We start from the raw sequence: 19,172 nt of genomic DNA on the forward strand, positions 1-19,172 counted from the left end.
AAGAGATCTGGCTGCTTCTGTTTCCCAGTATTAGGATTACAAACATGAACCATCACTCCTAGAGGTAGTAACTCTTCTTATTATTTATTTATTCATTCATTTGTTTATTTCTAGACAAGGCTTTCTGTGTAACCCTGCCTGTCCTGGAACTTTCTCTGTAGACCAGACAGACTGGCCTTGAACTCACTCAGAGCTCTTGCCTCTGCCTCCCGAGTCCTGGGATTAAAACGTTAGTAGTGCTTTAGCGATTCTTTAGATGGGCTCAGAGGGCAATAGCTTGTCCGTAGTCATGCAGAAGGTGGATGGAGTGGGTACCCAGCCCTTTTTGTCCCTGATCTTGGCCCTGAACAAGGCTGAGATGAAAAGGACCCTCGTTGCCTTGAATAAGTTAGGATCAGGGGCTGGGGACCCGAGAGCAGGTCCAACCTGGAATTCGACAGAACAACTTGGTCACAGGTGGGCACTATGTCTCTGCCGCTCTACCACACCTCCTTGACCATCAGTGTGACACCGCTGCACCACATCCCAGACTAGAGGCAGGAGCAGCAAGCATAAACTATGCGAGAAGCCAGTTGGCACAGCTGACTAGGAGCCCTTCCCTCTCTGGGTCACACACGACAAACAGCGTGTTCGTGTTTGTGGAGAGCAAGAGATTTCGACCTATGGTCATGAGCCATTGTCTTAGTTTGGCTCCCAAAATCACACAGGAAGCTGCATGTCCAGACGCTGAGAATCCCTACCCCCAATTGTTTTTTTTTTAAAGATTTATTTATTTAGTTTATGTATTCACCATTGCTCTCTTCAGACACACCAGAAGAGGGCATCGGACCCCATTACAGATGGTTGTGAGCCACCATGTGGTTGCTAGGAATTGAACTCAGGACCTCTGGAAGAGCAGTCAGTGCTCTTAACCACTGAGCCATCTCTCCAGTCTCCCAACTGGGTTTTAATTAATCAATAAAGAGCCAATAGCCCAACTCTGGCTGGGCAGGGTGAAAGAGGCGGGACTTTTAGGATTTCCCAGGCACGAAGTGGAGAGGAGAGAAGGAACAGAATCACCATCATGTGGAAGCAGAGAGATCAGGTTTAAGAGCTGCAGGAGAGAAATCATCCAGCAGTGTAGGTACAAAGGGAAAGTGGCCCCATGGGAGGGCTGCCCAGAAAGAAACAGGGCAGCAAAGATAAAATAGAGATTTAGAAAATGTTAACTCAGGAATACTGAAGGGGTGTGTGTGTTAGCCATGGGGAGGTTTGGAAGTGACCAGTCACTGAACTAGTCAAGGCATATATGAAAATATAAAGGTTGTGGGGTGTGTGTGTGTGTGTGTGTATGTGTGTGTGTGTGTGATTCCACAGAATCCAGAGAACTCTGGTGGGTGGCAAATAGTGTAATCACCTGACAGGAGCTTGGAGCAGATTAACAATTCACTGCTACATATGAGGCCTGGTACTTTTTGTTTTTTGAGATGGGCTCTTATTATGTAGCCCTGACTAGCCTGGAACTCTCTATGTAGACCAGGCTGGCCTTGAACTCTATTTGTCTCTGCCTACCTAATGCTGGGATTAAAGGTGTGGATGTGTGCTACCAGGGCTGGCTTTTTTTTTTTTTAAAGATTTATTTATTTATTTTATTTATGAGTACACTGTAGCTGTCTTCAGATGCACCAGAAGAGGGCATCCAATCTCATTACGGATGGTTGTGAGCCACCATGTGGTTGCTGGGATTTGAACTCAGGACCTCTGGAAGAGCAGTCAGTGCTCTTAACCACTGAGCCACCTCTCCAGCTCTGGGTGCTCTTTTCTTAATAAGCTGTCTCTTCTCTTTTAGTTTTAATTTGATGTATGTGTCTGTGAGCATGAAAACAAGTTCCCAAGGAGGCCAGAGGCATCATCATATCTCGTAGAACCGCCTACAGTTGTGAGCTGTAGGATGTGGGAAACCTGCTGATTAAGTCCATCACTGACTGCATAGCCTTCTGGGGCCTGGTGCATAATGGGGGACTCCGTTTGTTAACACGGTTTCTCCTCCTCTGACCTTGACTGGGGTATTCTAAGCCCTCAACACTTGTCTCTACCTGAGGAGTGTCACAGAGCCTCAGTTAATGTATAGGATCAATTTCCTTCCTCCTACAAAATCTGTTCAGCCATCACCTGAGATTCCTGAAGTATCTCCCCAAGGCTAAGGAGGCATTCCAGGTACCCTAAAGCCCCAGCCAATGACCTTTGCCTGTCCTGGATGTCCTGCACTCAGACCCCCAAAATGTTATAAGCCTTCAGTCACCCTAAGTAAAGATGATCTGCCTGCTGACTGTAGGTCCCGGTGCAGTCCTTCACAGTAAGTACTCCCAGGGCTTCTGAACCCCCTGTTCCATGTTGGCCAAATTGGCCAATGATCCACAAGGACGGGGAGAGAGACCCACATGTAGGGATGACACTCAGATCCTCAATTAGAGTGTTTCATGCTTGTAACCCCGAGCAACTTCTCCAGCTCCCAACCATCTGGATAACTGCATGTTCCTGGTGTAGTTCTTTGCCCTGGGACATAAGAACCTGGTAACTTCAGCCTGTGTCCTTTGTGCCCCAGGACACTCAGGGCAGGGCCAGGTCTGAGACTCATATCCCAGAACCCTGCCAAAAAAGCTGCCGGCTTCAGGAAGACTCTTTTTCTTCCTCCGCAACTGTGATCCTAAATGCAGGTTGAGAAAAGTCACCTTTATTGTTCTCTGAGAGAGCAAGGTGGGGGAGGGGTGGCCAGAGGGCAGGGGTCATTCTGAGGTCACAATTGTCCTCTGTCCTCTTGCAGAGCCAGGAAAATTGGGTGTGATGAAGCTGCCCATCTTCAAGAGAGGGATTCACACAGAGGCCTTCATGTGCCCACCTCTCTAGGTCTCCAGCTCTGGCCATCCCCTTTCTCCAGAGCCCCCATGGCCTGCTGGAAAGTCTAGGTGGGGACCAGCTCTGCCACTCAGTCTTCAGGCCACATCTTGTGGTCAAGACCTTGCTGGTTAGCCTATGCAGGCCCAAAACTGACTTCACATCCTCTACAGGGCAAGTCAGGAGGGGACCGTGCTTCTGCCTGGGGCAAGTGTGGAAGGCCGGGGCTCGCATGGACCTGTCCGTCATTATTCTCCTCCTGCTGTTACTGCTGCTGTTACTGTAGGCCTCTGGGGTGGAAAGCCCTGGGGGAGGGTCAGAAGGGACACATCCCTTAGTCTCAGGTCTCTTATCATCAAGACCTTCCTACTCTCTGGGACCCCTGGGTTGCCAGCTGGAGTTGGTCCCAAGCACCCAGCTCCCCACGCCTAATGATCTCAATGACAACTACCTTCCCGCCCCTTGTCAAAATTAGGCCTCTGGGGGTGCTAGGACCCTTGGGAACAGGATGGGAAGCTGGGGTGTTCATAAAGGTACCTACCTGTATCTGACAGAGGTCGATTAAGGCGCGAATACCTGATAAGCTCCACAGCTCACCCAAAAGGGAGACAAAGACACCCAGGAGGTCCAGCCAGCGGCCCACGGTCATCAGCAGAACAAAAAGGCCACTCATGCGCACCAGTACCGTCTGGACCTGGCCCTGTAGGCTGAAGCGATGCTGCCGCTGCTCCTCTGTGAGACGTACTCGTCACTATCTCGGCCGGCACCGTCTGGAGGTCAGCTGGGGCCAGCCTGTTCCACTCCTCAGCTGCTTTCCCCAGGGATTTTGTCAGCTTCCCTGACTGCCTTCCCCCAGCCTTGCTTCCCTCTCTGGGCACCTACAGGACTTCTTGCCCACCCTTAAGTTCCGCCCTGATTGAAGACAGAGCCCTGCCAGTCGATGGCAGCAATCTAAGGTTCTTCTCCTTTCTGCTTGTCGGTCTGAATCATCTGTGGTCCAATCTACTTCTGCCCAGTCTCTCTCTCGTCCCACCCTGGTCCCAGGCACCTTCCCCTCTCGCCGAAGCTCACTCAGTGAGGCTCATGACTTTTGTTCTCAACCAAGCTCCACTGACCATCCAAAGCGACCTAAACGTGTCAATAAGATGACATCATCCCTCTGCCTAGAATGCTCCCAGGACTTCCTATGGCTTTTAGAGAAGAACGCTAATGGAAGCCTTGTTCTCCACAGGCCAGATCTGACCAGCTACTCCCTCCTGCTTAGGACCCTGCCCAGCTTGGTTGGCCAGGGCTCTGGGATGGGCCTTTCTGAACTTGGCCAGCCTTGACCCTAATCCCTGTGGTCCTTAGGGGAACAACCCTGAACCACAGGCAGCGGTTCTGCATGGCCACGCCTTCACTCTGTGCTTTGGCCCACAATCCCTTTCACCTCACCTAGTCCTCAAGACCAACTTAGGTACCAGATCTTCAGATATGACATCACTGCTCTGAGAAACCCACAGTAGAGTCTAAGTCCCTACCCGGACTGGGTGGCTGGGATGGGTAGCCAATCAAAGGGACCCAGCTTTGGGACTCTTACCCTGCATGTAGATGACCAGCAGCGTGTAGCAAATGGTGAGTGGGGTCCAGAATCGCACGGCCTCTGATGTGCTCAGGAAATCCTTGTTGATGAGGGCCACAGCTGCTAGATCACTCACAGCAAAAGCCACTCCCAGAGCCCGGCCCAGGAACCTGGGCATGGCATGCTGGCTGGCCAGCAGGCCCAAGCAGACCCCACAGTAGCGCTGGCTGCTGTGCAGTTCGTAGAGGCTGCAGATGTGACGGTTTAGGCGCCGGGCACCCAGGCCGAGGAGTGTAGCCAGCCCCAGGCTCAGCAGCAGGTTCAAGGAGCGGTGTGGGGCGCCTTCCTGAAGGAAGCTCAGGCCACAGCTTAGCCCGCAGCCCAGGGAGAACTGAGACACAAGGAAGAGTTGGAGCCGCTCCTTGTCCTGGGAGCCCTGCAGGGGAAGAGAGCCCAGGCAGGAGCCTGGCATCTGAAGGGTGCTTTTTTTTTTTTTTTTTGCTCATCCAATTGGCTGGAGGGTAATAGGTCTAGGCCTTGAAGACTCGTCTTCCCAGACAAACCGTGTGCTCCTCCTTCTCAGTTGCCACACTTGTGGAGATTCAAGAAGACCCTTACTCAGCCGGGCGGTGGTGGCACACGCCTTTAATCCCAACACTTGGGAGGCAGAGGCAGGCGGATTTCTGAGTTCGAGGCCAGCCTGGTCTACAGAGTGAGTTTCAGGACAGCCAGGGCTACACAGAGAAACCCTGTCTCGAAAAACCAAACCAAACCAAACCAAACCAAACCAAACCAAACCAAACCAAACCAAACCAAACCAGAAAAAAAAAAAAGAAAAAAAAAGAAAAAGAAAAAAAGAAGACCCTTACTCGTTATGGCCATCAGGACAAAATGGGCCAAAGCCCTCAGGGGACTTAGCCAGGGCTGTGAGAAAAGCTCAGCAATACAAGATTTTTTTTTGGGGGGGGGGAGATCATGTGTCCCAGGCTGGCCTCAAACCCAATAGTCAAGGATGACCCTAAATTTCTCATCCTTCAGGTCTGAGTTGTCACCATGACAGTGCAAAGGATCAAATCCAGGGCTTTGTGCGTGCCACATTTACATGGTGATGGTGGGGGGACTTGGGTCCCTCTCCTGCTGCCAGGTAACAAACTGCAATCTATTTTCCATCTGAAGGAAGGGGGGGGCTTTCACTAGGCCTATTTCCCAATCCAGGAGATGAAAGTGACCCAGAGTGTCCCCACGCTGTTGTCTCACCTTGCCCAGGGACAACAGTGTGGACACAGCCCGGAGGGAGAACTCCAAGACCACAAGGGCGGCGACCCGGGCCCCTATCATGGTCAGGAACAGAGCCAGACCAGCCAGATGCACCATCTCCAATGAGGCCCATTGCGTTTGCAGCCGCTGCTTTTGGGGCTGCCGCTGGGGGTCACTGTGGGGGCAGAATGGGTGCGGGCTGAGAGGCAGGAGGATCATGGGGTCCTGTCCTGGGAAGGTTGCCAGGGCTCCAGCTCCACTCGCAGCCCTCTCCAAGAGAGACCAGACTCCGCTCAGGGACCAACTGCCTGGGCAGGGCTGGGTGGGACCGACGTGGGCACTCACTTGACACAGGCCACGAAGAAGTAAACTTTCAGGAGATTGTTGAGAACCGAGACTCCAAGGGCCCCGATCAGGCCTGAGCCAGACAAAGGAGAGGGTGAAGGGGGCGTTAGGATTGTCGGGGCGGAGGCCGGAGGAGCGCACGGTGCAGCCCGGAGCCGAGGACCTCACGTGGATGGTGGGGCCCACCTTGCACTCCGCCCACCCGAGGGAGGGATGGGGCCCAAGTGTGCATCCCGGAGGCGCTCACCTTGCAGGAGGCTGTCGAAGAGATTGGAACCCCACTCAAAGGAAGGGAGGTTGGGGAGCCAGGAGGAGAGGGAAGGCAGGGAGAACATGGCAGCCTCCAGGAATCCCAGCCTCAGCCTCGGGCCAGGTCTGCGCTGGGACAGACCCAATGATATCACCGGTCAAAGGTGTCTCCAGAAGACAGGGGAGGGACTAGGATAGGGTCAAAGGCCTGGGGGCGTGGCAGGAGAGCCAGCCGCGCTGATCTTCCAGGTTGCAGGATTCAGCAGCGCTGTCTGCCCGCAGCTACTGGTGGCTTCCCATTCAGGTCTCAAGGGCAAAGCAGTTAACTGGTTCTGGTCTGTGCCCGCTAGACTTCAAGGCCACCATGCCTTCCGGAAGTCCTTCCTCGGCCAGCTCACCTGGCCTTCCCCCTCTCGGGTGTGGCTCGCATTCAACCTGAAGTGTGAATTGGCCCTCTCTCAAGTTCCCAAAGCAGGGGTTCTCCCCACAGTGCCAAGGTCTCTTCAGGCTTCTAAAAACCAGTAGTTCGCTTTCTACAGGCCACAGGGAAAGAAGAATTTGGAATCCCCTTAAGGTTGAGTGTAGTCCGCCTCGGGGTCACACTGTTCCCCTTGAGTCCACTAGGTGGCGGGCTTTGCCTGGGCAGGTGGGCGCTGCTTTCTGGGTCCTTCCTAGAAAGGGCTTGAGAGTTGAGGATTTGGGGTGGTGGGGTGGGGCAGGGACAGGGAAGCAGAGGGGAGTCACCAAAGTACACAAAATATAAAACTTTATTGGAGTGTTCAACTGGAGTAGTTTTTCCCTCTTGGGATATGGTTGGTGATTGAAGGTGTCTGACCAAGAATGTCCACTTTCATAGTAGAAAGGCTACTGGGTGCCTTACACACCTGTTCCTGTGTGACTGCTGTCTGGAGAGAGGGCCCAGAGTCTGTCGTTGGCCCTGCAGTGGCTCTGCTCTGTGACCCACGTGGACGTCTTCCCTAGGCCTGAGCTCTTCTGGATGTTCGCAAACCGGAAGCCTGAACTCAAATCCAGAAGCCTGAACTCCAATGTTCCAATGCCCTAATGTAGTCCCTCAGCCACGTGTGACTGTAGAGGGAGACTGCGGAAGCTCCCCCAATATGCGGTCCCTGTGAGGGTCCTATCCAACATAACTGGGTTTCCCTGTATCCCTCTTCTCCCCCCCGCCGCCGGCCCTGGGGCCCCCCCCCCCCCTCCTCCTCCTCCTCTTCCTCTTTCTCCTCTGGCTCTCATGGAATCCAGGCTGACTTCAAACTCACTATGGAGCTGAGGATGATTTTGAACTCCAGATCCTCTTGCCTCTACCTCCCCAGGGCTGAGATCACAGGCGTGTGCCATCAGTTCATTCGGTGCTGGGGATGGAACCCGGAGCCTCCTGGTGAGCAGCGGATGGGCAGTCTGCAGACTGATCTATGTCCCCAGCCTGAGGAAAGCTGATTTGACTCTGATTCAGAGAAAGCTGCTCATTTTAAAGTCAATAACTTTTAGACCTTGGGGAGAAGTCAGCCTTGGGCTGGGGGGTATACCACTGGCAGATCATGTGACTCACACGCCCAGGCCCTGGCTCCACCACTGCACCACAAATAACTGAAAGAAAGGCAAAGAGAGATGCTAACACTGTCAATACCTTCTCGGGCTTCCGGGTTCAGAAGGTAGGAAAACAATTTTTTTGTTTTGTTAAGCCATCGAGGCTTCAGAATTTGGTTTGATAACTGGCCTTGGCCAACTAGACTCTGGGGACACCAAGGACTCCTTTGTGGTACAACCATGTACTCACATGTAGTGGCCTTTGAGAGATAGGAACCCCAGTAGCCCTGATGTAGCCTTGTCCTTGTTGAGAGCACCATATGGGGATAGGCAGAGGTGAACTCCAGTCCTGGCTATGTCGTGGCAAAGGTATGTGGCTCCAGTCAGAGAGACAGCTCCCCTCAGCCTCAGTTTCCTTATGCTGAGAGAGACTCCTGTGGTCACACACTGGAGGACTGAGGGGCCAGTGCAGCTGAGTGGCTCTCTTAATGGGGAATCTTTACAGGCAGGCATTACTGTGGCAGTGAATGAGCTAAGGCACGTTAACTCAGGGGAGAGAGAGGAAGCAAAGAGGTGGTGACTCGGGGCATACTGGTCCTGAGACTGGATGGATCCCAGTCGTCCAACATGCCCCGCCGCTCTCCCCCTGACCTGTGGCAGGGCCTGACTCAAGCTGGCTCTGAGGCAGGCCATCATTCCACCAGATGCCAGTGGAATGAAGTGGGATGAAGGACGAATCTAGGTGCCCTGGTGCTGGGCCCTCGCTGCCAGTTTCCGCAGCTCATCCCAGAAGAACATACTAAGGATGGTGTGGGGACCCAAACGCAGGTAGGCAGGGCCCAGGCCCTTGTAGAGTGCCAGGGGTCCCTCCTGTTGACAGGTCTTCACCAGGCAATCAGCAAGGCCCCTGTACAGCTGGCCCTGGGGACAAACATGGGGGAGAGTTGAAGGTCCCAAATGACATGACAAAGTGTGTCTGGTGGTGTCAGAAGCAGCTTCTGTTCCCGTCTGAGAGGATTACTGACTGTGATGCTAACAAAAAGGAGCCGTTGCCTGCCGGCAGATAGCCTCTTCCAGGGGTACAGCTTGGATATCGGCATACACCTTTGTCCTCACACTTCCTGTCAGTGTTATGACCGGAAGGCCATGATTCCAACCCTGTCTTTTTTACTGATCATCTGGGCCACCTCGGCCAGGTCACTTGATCTCTCTGAGTTGATTTCCTCGTCAGGAAACAGAATAAAATCCAGTCAAAGGGCTTGGGACTTGCCTGTTAATGTGTTGTGAATATGGTCCATGTCCCCTGGTGGCTCTGTGTGTGTGTCCCATGTCCCCACTTCTCCCGTTCCCCTCGTCCCCTGCTCACCCTGCCGGCTCTGTCCGCCGGCTGATTGTACAGCCGAGTGCTGACAACGTCGAGTGGTGTCATGACTGCAACCACGGCTATACTGCTGATCATGCCTCCAGCCAGGGTCACCAGCCAGCTGTCCTCCAAAAACCACTGCAGGGGATGGCACAAACTGCTGACTGCTCACTGCCTTTACCCATCCCAACTGTGATCTCCCCACTGCCCCAAGCCCATGAGGGCTGGAAGGGCTGGGGTGGGCGAGCAAATCGGACCTCTCCAGCCATTTCCAACTCCTGATGCCAATCCTGCATTCCTCCATGATTTTAGGGTTCACTGATGACCCCCCAAACTCCTGTTGGACACAAAGGCTAGGTCACAACTATAATGGCAGAGCCAACAACTTTATTCTCCCCCTCCCTCCCTCCCTCCCTCCCTCCCATCCTTCCTCAAGCAAGGGTATTGCATCCTCTCTTGGTCGAGACAGGTCTTGCTATGCAGCAGGGTGTTCTCCAACTTGTAATCCTCCTGCCTCCACCTTCTAAATTCTGAGATCACAGGTGAGAATCTCTATCCTAGCTGCAACCCCTTCCTCTCCTTCTTTCACTCCTTCCTTTCTTCTGTCTCTCCTTCCTTCTCCCTCCTCTCCACCCCCCTCCTTTTTTTCCTTTCCTATTTCCCCTGTCTTTCTTTTTCTCATTCTCATGTAGGTAGCCTGGGTCTACTTTGAACTCTATGTAGCCGAGAACCACTTAAGCTCCTTGACACCCACACCACCACCCTTGGCCTCAACATCCTACGTTAGGAACATAAGCGCATCTCACCATGTTCAGCAAGACCAGGTTTTGTTTTGGGCCCCATCTGTCACCAACTCTGTGTGAAAGAGGCAAGAAACCCCCCACTCCCTATGTGTGTCTGTGTTCCCAGCCCCTTACCTGTCGATCCTGAACCCATGCCTTGGCAGAGGTAAAGGTGGCCAGCTGGGCAGCTGAACCTACTGTGACTCGGGGCACAGCCCCACCCACACCCCGCCACAGCCCCAGCATGCCCTGTTGGCGCCAGATGGTCTCCAGGGCACTCAGGACACCCTGCAGGGAGGAGATGGTTTGGGTCACTAGACAGTCATAGCACCTGCACAGCCTGGAGCCCCAGGTTCCGGGGACGTTGTCTTACCTGATGCTGGTGCTGATGCCCCACAGCCACGGCAGCCACTGTCTGGGCCTGCAGCTGTGTCTTGACCTGCAAGTACAGAGCAGACAAGAGTTCTAGGATAGAGTCTGGGGACTGAGCTAAGCATGTCTGAGCCCCTCCCCTGACCCCACATCTGAAGCTCAGAGACAGCCTTGGTTGGCCAGAGTTTACTTTTATTATTTTAAAATTTGAGACAGTGCCTCATGTACCCCAGGCTGGCCCCAAATAAATTGTGTCACCATGACCTTAATTCTGATTTTCCTGACTCCACCTCTCCAGAGCGGGGATTATGGGTAGGCAGGCTGTGCCACGCCTGGCTTATGTTGTACTTGGGAACAAACCCAGGGCTTAGTACATGCTAGGCAAGCACAATGCCAACTGAGCCACCTCCTGAGGCCTGGGCACGCATCTCGGTGTCTCAGGTTTCTTAAGGAGATCTTTGGGACTCTGTGTTGCTACTCTCAAGGACAGAGTAAAGTGATTGTTCAGTGCCTAGACCAGGACACAACTGCCCTCTGCTCTGTGACAGCTTGTATTCTTACCGTATGCCAGACTCCCTAGATGCAACCACAGGCAAGTGAAGACTAGAATCCACCTACTTTATAACCTGTTCCCTCTCCCAGCTAAGATTAATGGGCATGGACCCCCAAAGAAGCAAGGGTCAGAGTGAGGGCAGATTCCACGTCTGAGCCAGATATTCCCAGCGAACAGTCCCCTCCCAAACAGACCCACCCAACCCAGGGCCACAAAGTCCACTGGTCACATTGGTAACGGAGTTGTAAAGGAAGGAGAAGACACTTACCAGGTAAGCAGGACTCCCCACAAAGGCTCCCAGTGCCCCAGCCACAGCGCCTGTGATCACAGTGCCTCCTGGTTGCTGGGTGAGGCCAGCCTGGCATGCCAGGCTGTAGCAGTAGAAACGGACACCATTCATGAGGCCCTGGTAGAGAAGGCCAGCGGCCAGCCCCTTCTGAAGGCCCCACAGCCCGTCTGCCCGGGCAACGGCTGCAACAGAAGACACAAAACCCCGGTAGGGCCGTGGGTAGGTGCCTGGGGCCTGCAGTTCCCCCTGCAGTTGCAGACGGGTCTTTACCACTTCCAGAGGATTGGTGAATACACAGGCCAGGCAGCAGGCTGAGGCACCCAGCACTAGGTCCACAGCTGGGGACACCATCTCCCTCGCATCCGTGGCAGGAGCCATCTGTGCCTGGGTCAGTGTCATGTCACAGGCTACAGGTGGTAGTGTCTAGGCAGTCTGCACCCCTGCATGGCCACAGGGCTGGGGATCAAAGGGAGCCAGAGCCATGTCTAGAGGACAGAGATCCTGTCACTGGCTAGAGGCAGGCCCCTGGTTGTCTTGGAACTCCACCTGCTGTTCATCAGCAGGGCTATGGGAATCTGGACACACCTCCTCTGGCTCAGACCAATCCCAGCTGCTGCTGCTGGTCAGGGCGGGCCTGGGCCCTGGGATCTGGAGGAAAGGTCACTTGTGACTGGAAGGACAGTGGGCAGGAAAAGCTAAGTAGGGGAGGGCACTCCTCCTTGTCCTCTAGACTTCCTGTGCCATCTCTGGTCCCTGTTCGGCTCCAGCTAAAGCCTCAGGCTTGTGGTCGCTTGGCCCTAAGCATGGTCAACCTGCAACTTCTGCCATTTCTACAGCTGCCAGATTATAGCCCCCTCCCCCCCCCCCCCCAAAGGTTTATTCACTTAATATCTTTTTGTTTGACTCACAGAGATCCACCTGCCTCTGCCTCTCAAGTGCTGACATTAAAGGTATGCCCCACCAAGCCCAGTTTTATAGCTCTATTTCAACAAGAATGAACATGAGGGAGGACCCCAGAGCCCTGCAGAGCCAGTGGTGAGGTGGTCCAGTTTTGTGTGAGGCGGTATCTCATTCTCAAGGACTCACTGTGCTGCCCAGGCCGCCTTCAAACTCCTGGCTGGCTCTATCTCCCTCTGCCCCACACCTCACCCTCACCCCCCAGCACTGGCAGCACAAGCATGCAGATCCATGCCAATTTTGTCTCTTACCTTTTTTTTTTTTTTTGGTTTTTCGAGACAGGGTTTCTCTGTGTAGCCCTGGCTGTCCTGGAACTCACTCTGTAGACCAGGCTAGCCTTGAACTCTCAAACTCAGAAATCCGCCTGCCTCTGCCTCCCAAGTGCTGGGATTAAAGGTGTGCGCCACCACCACCCAGCCTGTCTCTTACTTTTTTATGTACATGGGTGCTTTGCCCACATGCATGTGTGTGTGTGTGTGCCCATGGAGGCCAGAGAGGGCGCTGTATACGCTGGAACTGGAGTTACACATGGGTCTGAGCTACCATGTGGGTGGGTGCTGGGAATTGAACCCTGGCTCTCTGGAAGAGCAGATAGTTCAGTGCTCTCTAACCACTGAACAATTTCTCCAATCCCATTAATTTTATTTTATTTTAAGACAGGGTTGTTCTGTGTAGCTTTATCCTGGAACTATGGAGACCATACTGGCCCAGAACTCCCAGAGATCTGGCTCCCTCTGCTTCCCAAGTGCTGGAGTTACACCACACCCAGAAAACACCATTGATGTCATTGCCTTTTTAAAAAAGACAAGGTCGGGCTAGAGAGATGGCTCAGCGGTTAAGAGCACTGACTGCTCTTCCAGAGGTCCTGAGTTCAAATCCCAGCAACCACATGGTGGCTCACAACCATCCATAATGAGATTGGATACCCTCTTCTGGTGTATCTGAAGACAGCTACAGTATATTCATAAAATAAATAAATAAATAAATCTTTAAAAAATTTATAAAAAAAAAAAGACAAGGTCTCATTATGTAGCTTAGGTTATCCTGTATGTGTGCACATGCGTGTGAGGGGATACACACATGACCCAGAGGGCAACTTTGGGGGCCATTATTTTAAAAAGGGTTACTTGAGCACAAATCCTGCTCCACCACCAGTCGACGTGAGTACTGGGTGCCTAATGGTGTGCACAGCACAGACTCCGGGACAACCGGACGAACCACATCTGTGCAGCTTGCGTGTATTTAAAAACTGGTCAACTGCTTATTTCTAGAATTTTCCATTTCCTAGTTTCACTGCTCATGACGGCGGGTGACCAGAGTGTGGAGATGGTGTTGCCCAGGAGGGGAGGGTGGGTCGAGAAAGGCCTCTGGGAAATTGACGGGTGAAAAGCCTGCTTCACCCAGTGAAAGGCGGTCCACACCCGTCCTGCATCCCCAACTTCTAGTGCCTCAGCTGTGCTCACCCCAAACTGCAGAGTCCCCGTGTGGGATGGAATGGCATGCCGAGAGCCCCATGAGGAACAATCCTGGTGGCTCTAGCCATTTTCTTTAACAACCAGGCCACCAGGCTCCCTCTTGTGGTGGCCATGCAGGAAACCGAAAGGCACAGTGGGGACTTCCAGTCAGCAAGGCCAACCTGGGGCTGATTCTTAGCGCGCTCGTGTGTGTGTGTGTGTGTGTGTGTGTGTGGTGTGACAGCAGACAATGAAGATAGGGGGCGGGGCACTACTCCACCCACCTCACACTGAAAGGAGGTCAGTGACAAATCTCAGCAATATAACATCAATTTTATTTTAAAAAACAAAACCCAATCCATCTGACCTGTCCCTCAAGGAACCTAATAAGAGACTTCAGGGAAGGACCAGCTCCAGCCAAGCAGGGGTCGGTGGGTCGTCAGGTGTCACAGAAGCCACCAGGCCCATGGGCTCTGCTCCCCTCTCAGCCTATCTCCTTTGCTCCTGGCAAGAGGAGCCAACTCATCCCTGGTCCTACAAGCTCTGCTGTATTTGAGGAAGAGGAGAGGCAGGGCTGTGGACATGCAGGGCCTCCTGGCAGACATGGAGGGCTGCCAGCTGGGCCCAGGCTGTGCGAGGCAGGCCGCTGTGCATGGGTGGATTCGTGAGAGGGGGCATGCACACATCCCTAGTGATCACCTTTCCCTGTGCGGTGGGGACAGTGTTCAAAAACGAACAAGGGTGGCTGGGCACTCAGGACCCCCGGGGGGCTCTGACCATCGCCCAGGCCCCTGACCCAGGAGAGGAAGATGGCACACCTACCCACTTGTCTCTTTGCTCCTGCTTAAATGGATGCTATCGTTCTCTCTCTCTGTCACCCTGAGCAGACAGTGAGGACTAAAGTGGTGGCCAGGGGACACTAAGTGTCTACAGAGCCCACAGGGCTCAGACTTTCTGCCTCAGTGACCTCTAGTCACTGCAGTTGGGCAGGATGTCTACGGTGCCAGGCACTGACTCTGAATTCCTGTCTCAAGCCACACTAAGTGGTTCTGCTACCCCAAGGCAGGAGTGGGCTGTTGACCCCTGGCTCCAAAACACCATGGTGGCACACCGCAGTGCAGAAGCCGGCCAGCCCGCCTCCTTCCCGTCTTCCCCCAGTGTTGCTCGGCCACGCCTCAGCACCAGGGGTCCCGGGAGGCCCTGCCACGGCACAGGCTGTCGCTCCGCTGCCAGGCACTGTGGATGAGGCTCAGGGCGTCCTCAAATTTCTGCTTGATGGAAGCTTCCTGGATTGCCTTGTGAGGAAGGTCTACCTGTGTTTGGACAAGCAGAAAGCACAAGGGCTACAGGCTGCTCTCCCAGGAGCCACGGAAGGCCGTCAGGGCCCTGCACACCGCTTTGGGAACACCTTCCATGTTGCAAGTTCCCCTTGTGCTCGGCACACAGACCCTGAGCTCAGCTCTCGGGTCTATATGGATTTCACCAGGTGAGGGGGTCTGTTCTTGACTGTTTTCCATCTCTCACTCAGTTTAGAGCTGCCGCAGAATGGCAGGGTGCAAGGAGCACAGTGCATAAAACAGTACCTCTCCCTGGGTGTGGTGGCACATGCCTTTAATCCCAAGAGCCAGAGGCAGATGTTTCCCTGTGAGTTCCAGGCTGGCCAGAGCGGCATAGTAAGACCTTGTCTCAAAAACAAAACAAAACCAACCAACCAACCAACCAACCAACCAAACAAACAAACAAACAAAAAATCCCAAAAGTCTCTACTTCTCCAGGGCTGGGAGCTCCTCCAGTTCTGGGGTGGGAGAGGGCCTGTCATGCATCTCACCAGGCCCACCAAGAGCCCCACAGTGACTGGAGCTCAGGTCAGGAACGGCAGCTCCTGGTGGTATTTTTAGTTTTGACAGACACATTGACAAAGGGGGCTTGCCTCTAAGTTTCTATCTGTCTAGAGTTGTTGGCAAATTGCTGTCCCCAGAACCCTTCAGGAGAGGCCAGGCCCCACCCCAAAAATGGCCAGGTACCTGATAGATGGCTTTCCACCCAGAGCTCAGGGCAGTCAGGAACCGGTCCAACTCGGAAGTGCAGCTCAGGTAGATGACCCAGGGCTGGAGCAGCTGTGGGCTATCCTGGGAGAACTCCTAGGGGCAGCAGGTTCCAGGTGAATATGCATGGATTTCCTTGGGCAAAGCCTCTGCCCCCATTCCTGCCCACTCACCAGGACACAGTACTCCTTGCCGAGCTCTGTGGAGACAGCAGTGATGTCTGCCAGCCTGGCTGTGCCCAGGGAGCGAAAGAAGCTGGTTTGGCAGTCCTCGTGGCATGTGAAGAGGCGGTCCTCCGTGATCACCAGGCAGCAAGGGATACAGGGGCTAGGAGCTATGCCCTGGGGTATGACCTGGACATTGTCAGAAGGTGAGAGAGGCAGGTTGTTCCTCTAGGGTGGCCTGCACCAGGAATCCCCTGTAGACTCTACCTTAGTAGTGTAAGAGGGTGGGGGTGGGGTTGAGGGGGGGGATGGACCAGGCTGGGTGGATGATGGTAGACACAGGCAGGCTTACTCCTTTGGACACGGCCTGGCAGAGATGTTGCATCCAGTCAGCCATCTCGGCTTCGCTGTCGGCACTTAGCTCCAGGCAGGGCCGGTCAGCCAGAATGACCTGGAAGGCGTGGGGTCGCTCCGTGGTGTTGGATCTCCGGCAGCCACCGCACTGCTCCCCACTGGGCCAGAGGAAGAGGGTGAAATGGGAGGGCGGAGGCAGGGGTAGGAGACCCTGTGGTGGGCTGATGTGTGCAGATACTGGGCCGCGGGCTCTAGGGATGCTTGCATATGCTTGGCTAGCCTACCGTTTTTTTGTGTGTGTAACAGCTTTTTTCTTTTTCTTTTAAGACAGGGTCTGATATAGCCCAGGCTGGCCTGAAACTTGTTATGTAGCAGAGGATGACCTGGAATCCTCCTGCCTCTATCTCCCACACTGGATTTGACATCCCGAATCTCCAAAATTACCAACCCCCCTGGGGGTTCCCAAAAATGGCAAGGAAAGACTACAAAGCCACTCACTGCACCTCCTCAGAACCAGTGCCCGCCCACCCACTTCCTCTGCTGCCCGCCTCTCATTGGCTGGAATTCTTGGGAGGGGGTTCTTGTCTCTAGGCAAAAGGGTGCCTCCTCGTGCCTCCTGCCTCCACAGCTTCCCCACAGCTTGCAAAGACCAAGGCACCAGTCAGGGTTACGATAAGGGGAGAGGGGGACGGAAGGACAGTGGACTCCAGACTTCAGACTTGGCCACTGCTGGCCTCCAGGCAGGACACCTAGCCATGACCCCTGCATAGTTCCCTTTCCCTGGGACACTTACCCCATGTTCACCGAGAGCAGGGGGATGACGTCCGTGCGGTCAGGATACTGGTAGAGGATCCCATTGCTAGGGGGCCACAGTTAGAGTGAGGTGAGGCCTGGCTAAGATCCCAGGAATTCCCCACACACTAGCTGGGAACCAGGGATCTGCTCTCTATGGAGAGGGTGAAAAAGGAGTCTGAGCGTGGCCATGGAGACCATTGCCCCTGGAAGTCCTAGGCACAGCTGAAGGTCTGTCACCAGGGCTGGCTCAGGCTCCTGGGAGTCCTGGGCCCAGAGAACTGCCTGGCTAGAGAAGGTCTATACCCCTGGGTGAGCCCTGGGCACGGAGGAAAAGGGAGCCCCCGCCCTTGGGCCTTTCCCACTAGGGACTTGACATATGCTTGGGCCCGCAGCTGCTGGGGCTCTCACCTGAGCACCACGAAGCAGGCCTTCCAGTGTTCCTTGCCCAGGTAGGAGGTGCTGGCTTTGTAGTGCAGCATGCCTTCTTTGGTGATGGTGCCCTCCGCAGGTGAGCACTGACAGGGAACGGGGCCCAGGGCTTCTTCCATGGGGTCCTCCCAGTGCACAAGTCCGTAGAAATGCACGGTCACGGTGGATGCCTGGGGGTGGAGGCAACAGACAAAGCAGCTGAGGTCAGGCCTCCGCTTACCCAGAACCCAGCCCCAGGAAAGGCCACCATGAGAACAAGGTAACCTCAGGACACAGCCAAGTGGACAAGAGGATAGAGCCTAAAGGAGGAAAGCCCCTCCCACCAGGGAAAGCCCCTCCCATCAGGCAACTGGGAAATGCCCCGGGGAAGGCCAATGGTGTGCCACTGGCATCTCCTCCCAGCCACTAACCTCACATTTGGATTCCTGGGCGACAAATTTCGCCAGCGCCAGCTTCTCCATGGTGGCATCAGTCAGGATGCTGGGGTAGGGTGGTTCCCGGCAACCTTTGATCATAGCTGACTTCAGAGATGCCAGGAAGAGCCTGTTTAGGGAGCGCAGTTTGCTGTCAGAGGCTTGGGGACAGGTCCTTGGCAGATAGGGCTTTGTCCTGGGAATGCCTGGCCCAAAGACCTCACAGGAGGTAAGGGCCGAGGGTGCTGGGCTGCAGTAGGCAATGACGGGGTCAGAACCCTGCATCACTGGATGGTGCCCAGAAAAGGCCCGACCTTTGCTAGTGTCCAGGTGGCCTTGGATTCTGACAGTAGCCCACCAGATTGCTGGACAGTAGGATCTGACCACTCCATCAGTACAGAAATGACCTCATTACATGGAATTCCCATGGCCGTCGTCCAGGACACACTCGGGACAGCAGGCCAGCTCTTGTGCCTCCCCTCCCATCGGACCTCACACACCAGCCCCCGTCCTCTCCGTGGGTCCTGAGGTCACCTGAGCTGACGTGAGTCAGTCGGTCAGTGACTGTCCACTTCCCTGCCTCTCTGAGCAGACCGCAGGCTCTTGGGGGAACAGATTGCTGCCTCCTTCTACCCCCAGCCAGGGCCATGCCCATGGCAGATGCTGGGTCTCCTGTCCTGTTGAGGGGCGGGGGCTGACACTCACTCAGCCAGGGCCATGTCAGCCGTGTCCAGCAGAAACTGCTTCCTGCGGTTGGTGCACACCAGCTTGACAGTCTGTTGGTCGAGGCCAACCTGCCAGAAAACACACAGGACTTGGTCGTTGCCTGGCATAAGGGGCGTACTAAGGGTTGGCTGAGATTGGGAAGGGAGAAACCGCATGTTTGGGGTCATTACTAAGAAGGCCTCTGACCAAGACTGGGGTCTGAATGAGTTAGGGAAGATGGTCAGAGATCTGGTGCAGGAAGAGGTGTCTTGCCCTTGACTCCCGTCTCCAGCACATTTGCAGAGGCCTCTGGATGTTGGCACTCATTGCCTATGCTCTACAGCTCTGGGCAAGGGTAGCCTGAGATGCCCCGTATTTAGATGGGTATACCAACGGCAGAGCCTGCACTCACCGACACATAGTCAAGTTCATTGTAAGAAACAGCCTCTTCCACCAGGTATGGCTTCTCTGTGGCCCCTGAGAGAGGAGACCGGAATGCCTCTTACCCTGGCTGGCCTCTTTCCCTCCCCCAGCCCCATTTTCAAAGACCCCGGTCTGCAACAGTGACAGTGTAGCAGGATGACAGACAGGGTGCTCAGCCCAGCTAGCAATACCTCCCTTGGGTCATTATTTCAAGCCTGCGGTGAGTGGGGGGTTGGGAAGGAG

At 54.5% G+C, this 19,172-nt stretch overlaps 3 protein-coding genes across 12 annotated transcripts in view; all 3 read right to left on the minus strand.

The window, feature by feature from the left end:
* Nucleotides 1-3,014: 3,014 nt before the first annotated feature.
* Tmem82 (transmembrane protein 82) lies at nucleotides 3,015-6,770 on the minus strand. 5 transcript variants are annotated; one of them, XM_028753978.1, is made up of 6 exons: nucleotides 6,285-6,757; nucleotides 6,038-6,110; nucleotides 5,693-5,867; nucleotides 4,454-4,871; nucleotides 3,416-3,606; nucleotides 3,015-3,179 (listed from the first exon to the last, which is right to left on the minus strand). In XM_028753978.1, the coding sequence occupies exons 1-6, from the start codon at nucleotides 6,370-6,372 to the stop codon at nucleotides 3,123-3,125; spliced, it is 1,002 nt and encodes a 333-aa protein (XP_028609811.1). In that variant the 5' UTR covers nucleotides 6,373-6,757; the 3' UTR covers nucleotides 3,015-3,122. The 5 variants fall into 5 exon arrangements, 4 of the variants coding, with proteins under 4 accessions (XP_028609811.1, XP_028609812.1, XP_028609810.1 ...); XM_028753979.1 differs by having other exon boundaries at nucleotides 3,036-3,179; nucleotides 3,472-3,682; nucleotides 6,285-6,770; XR_003709559.1 differs by having other exon boundaries at nucleotides 3,063-3,179; nucleotides 3,416-3,682; nucleotides 6,285-6,763.
* A 265-nt stretch (nucleotides 6,771-7,035) lies between these two features.
* Slc25a34 (solute carrier family 25 member 34) lies at nucleotides 7,036-11,726 on the minus strand. Of its 4 annotated transcripts, none has more exons than XM_028754005.1 (6): nucleotides 11,170-11,726; nucleotides 10,350-10,415; nucleotides 10,112-10,264; nucleotides 9,198-9,332; nucleotides 7,564-8,752; nucleotides 7,036-7,302 (listed from the first exon to the last, which is right to left on the minus strand). In XM_028754005.1, the coding sequence occupies exons 1-5, from the start codon at nucleotides 11,587-11,589 to the stop codon at nucleotides 8,570-8,572; spliced, it is 957 nt and encodes a 318-aa protein (XP_028609838.1). In that variant the 5' UTR covers nucleotides 11,590-11,726; the 3' UTR covers nucleotides 7,036-7,302; nucleotides 7,564-8,569. The 4 variants fall into 4 exon arrangements, with proteins under 4 accessions (XP_028609838.1, XP_028609839.1, XP_028609837.1 ...); XM_028754006.1 differs by lacking the exon at nucleotides 7,036-7,302 and having other exon boundaries at nucleotides 7,845-7,891; nucleotides 8,082-8,752; XM_028754004.1 differs by lacking the exon at nucleotides 7,036-7,302 and having other exon boundaries at nucleotides 8,620-8,752; nucleotides 9,198-9,531.
* A 2,189-nt stretch (nucleotides 11,727-13,915) lies between these two features.
* The window catches only part of Plekhm2 (pleckstrin homology and RUN domain containing M2), a 40,391-nt gene continuing 35,134 nt past the window's right edge, over nucleotides 13,916-19,172 (minus strand). For 2 of the 3 annotated variants that reach the window (XM_028754035.1, XM_028754034.1), the window contains 9 exons: nucleotides 18,919-18,983; nucleotides 18,507-18,595; nucleotides 17,799-17,931; nucleotides 17,368-17,558; nucleotides 16,958-17,023; nucleotides 16,163-16,322; nucleotides 15,820-15,999; nucleotides 15,626-15,742; nucleotides 13,916-14,914 (listed from right to left, as the gene is read on the minus strand). In XM_028754035.1, the coding sequence (XP_028609868.1) occupies nucleotides 14,777-14,914; nucleotides 15,626-15,742; nucleotides 15,820-15,999; nucleotides 16,163-16,322; nucleotides 16,958-17,023; nucleotides 17,368-17,558; nucleotides 17,799-17,931; nucleotides 18,507-18,595; nucleotides 18,919-18,983 (1,139 nt within the window). In that variant the 3' untranslated portion in view covers nucleotides 13,916-14,776. The remainder of the gene's footprint in view (nucleotides 14,915-15,625; nucleotides 15,743-15,819; nucleotides 16,000-16,162; nucleotides 16,323-16,957; nucleotides 17,024-17,367; nucleotides 17,559-17,798; nucleotides 17,932-18,506; nucleotides 18,596-18,918; nucleotides 18,984-19,172) is intronic. The other variant, XM_028754036.1, reaches the window with a different exon arrangement.

Source organism: Grammomys surdaster, unplaced genomic scaffold (assembly GCF_004785775.1).
Source record: "Grammomys surdaster isolate TR1022 unplaced genomic scaffold, NIH_TR_1.0 125977, whole genome shotgun sequence".
NCBI lineage: Eukaryota > Metazoa > Chordata > Mammalia > Rodentia > Muridae > Grammomys > Grammomys surdaster.

Coding starts and splice junctions, on each gene's coding strand:
- Slc25a34 (XM_028754003.1), bottom strand. CDS start 11,589: ATGACACTGACCCAGGCACAGATGGCTCCTGCCACGGATGCGAGGGAG. Junction 10,416..11,169: donor TGGGGAGTCCTGCTTACCTG/GTAAGTGTCTTC, acceptor CTGTACTTGCAG/GTCAAGACACAGCTGCAGGC. Junction 9,532..10,111: donor CATGGGTTCAGGATCGACAG/GTAAGGGGCTGG, acceptor TGTGTCCAACAG/GAGTTTGGGGGGTCATCAGT.
- Tmem82 (XM_028753977.1), bottom strand. CDS start 6,372: ATGTTCTCCCTGCCTTCCCTCTCCTCCTGGCTCCCCAACCTCCCTTCC. Junction 6,111..6,284: donor CTTCGACAGCCTCCTGCAAG/GTGAGCGCCTCC, acceptor TGTCTGGCTCAG/GCCTGATCGGGGCCCTTGGA. Junction 3,607..4,453: donor GCTGGTCATCTACATGCAGG/GTAAGAGTCCCA, acceptor TACGTCTCACAG/AGGAGCAGCGGCAGCATCGC.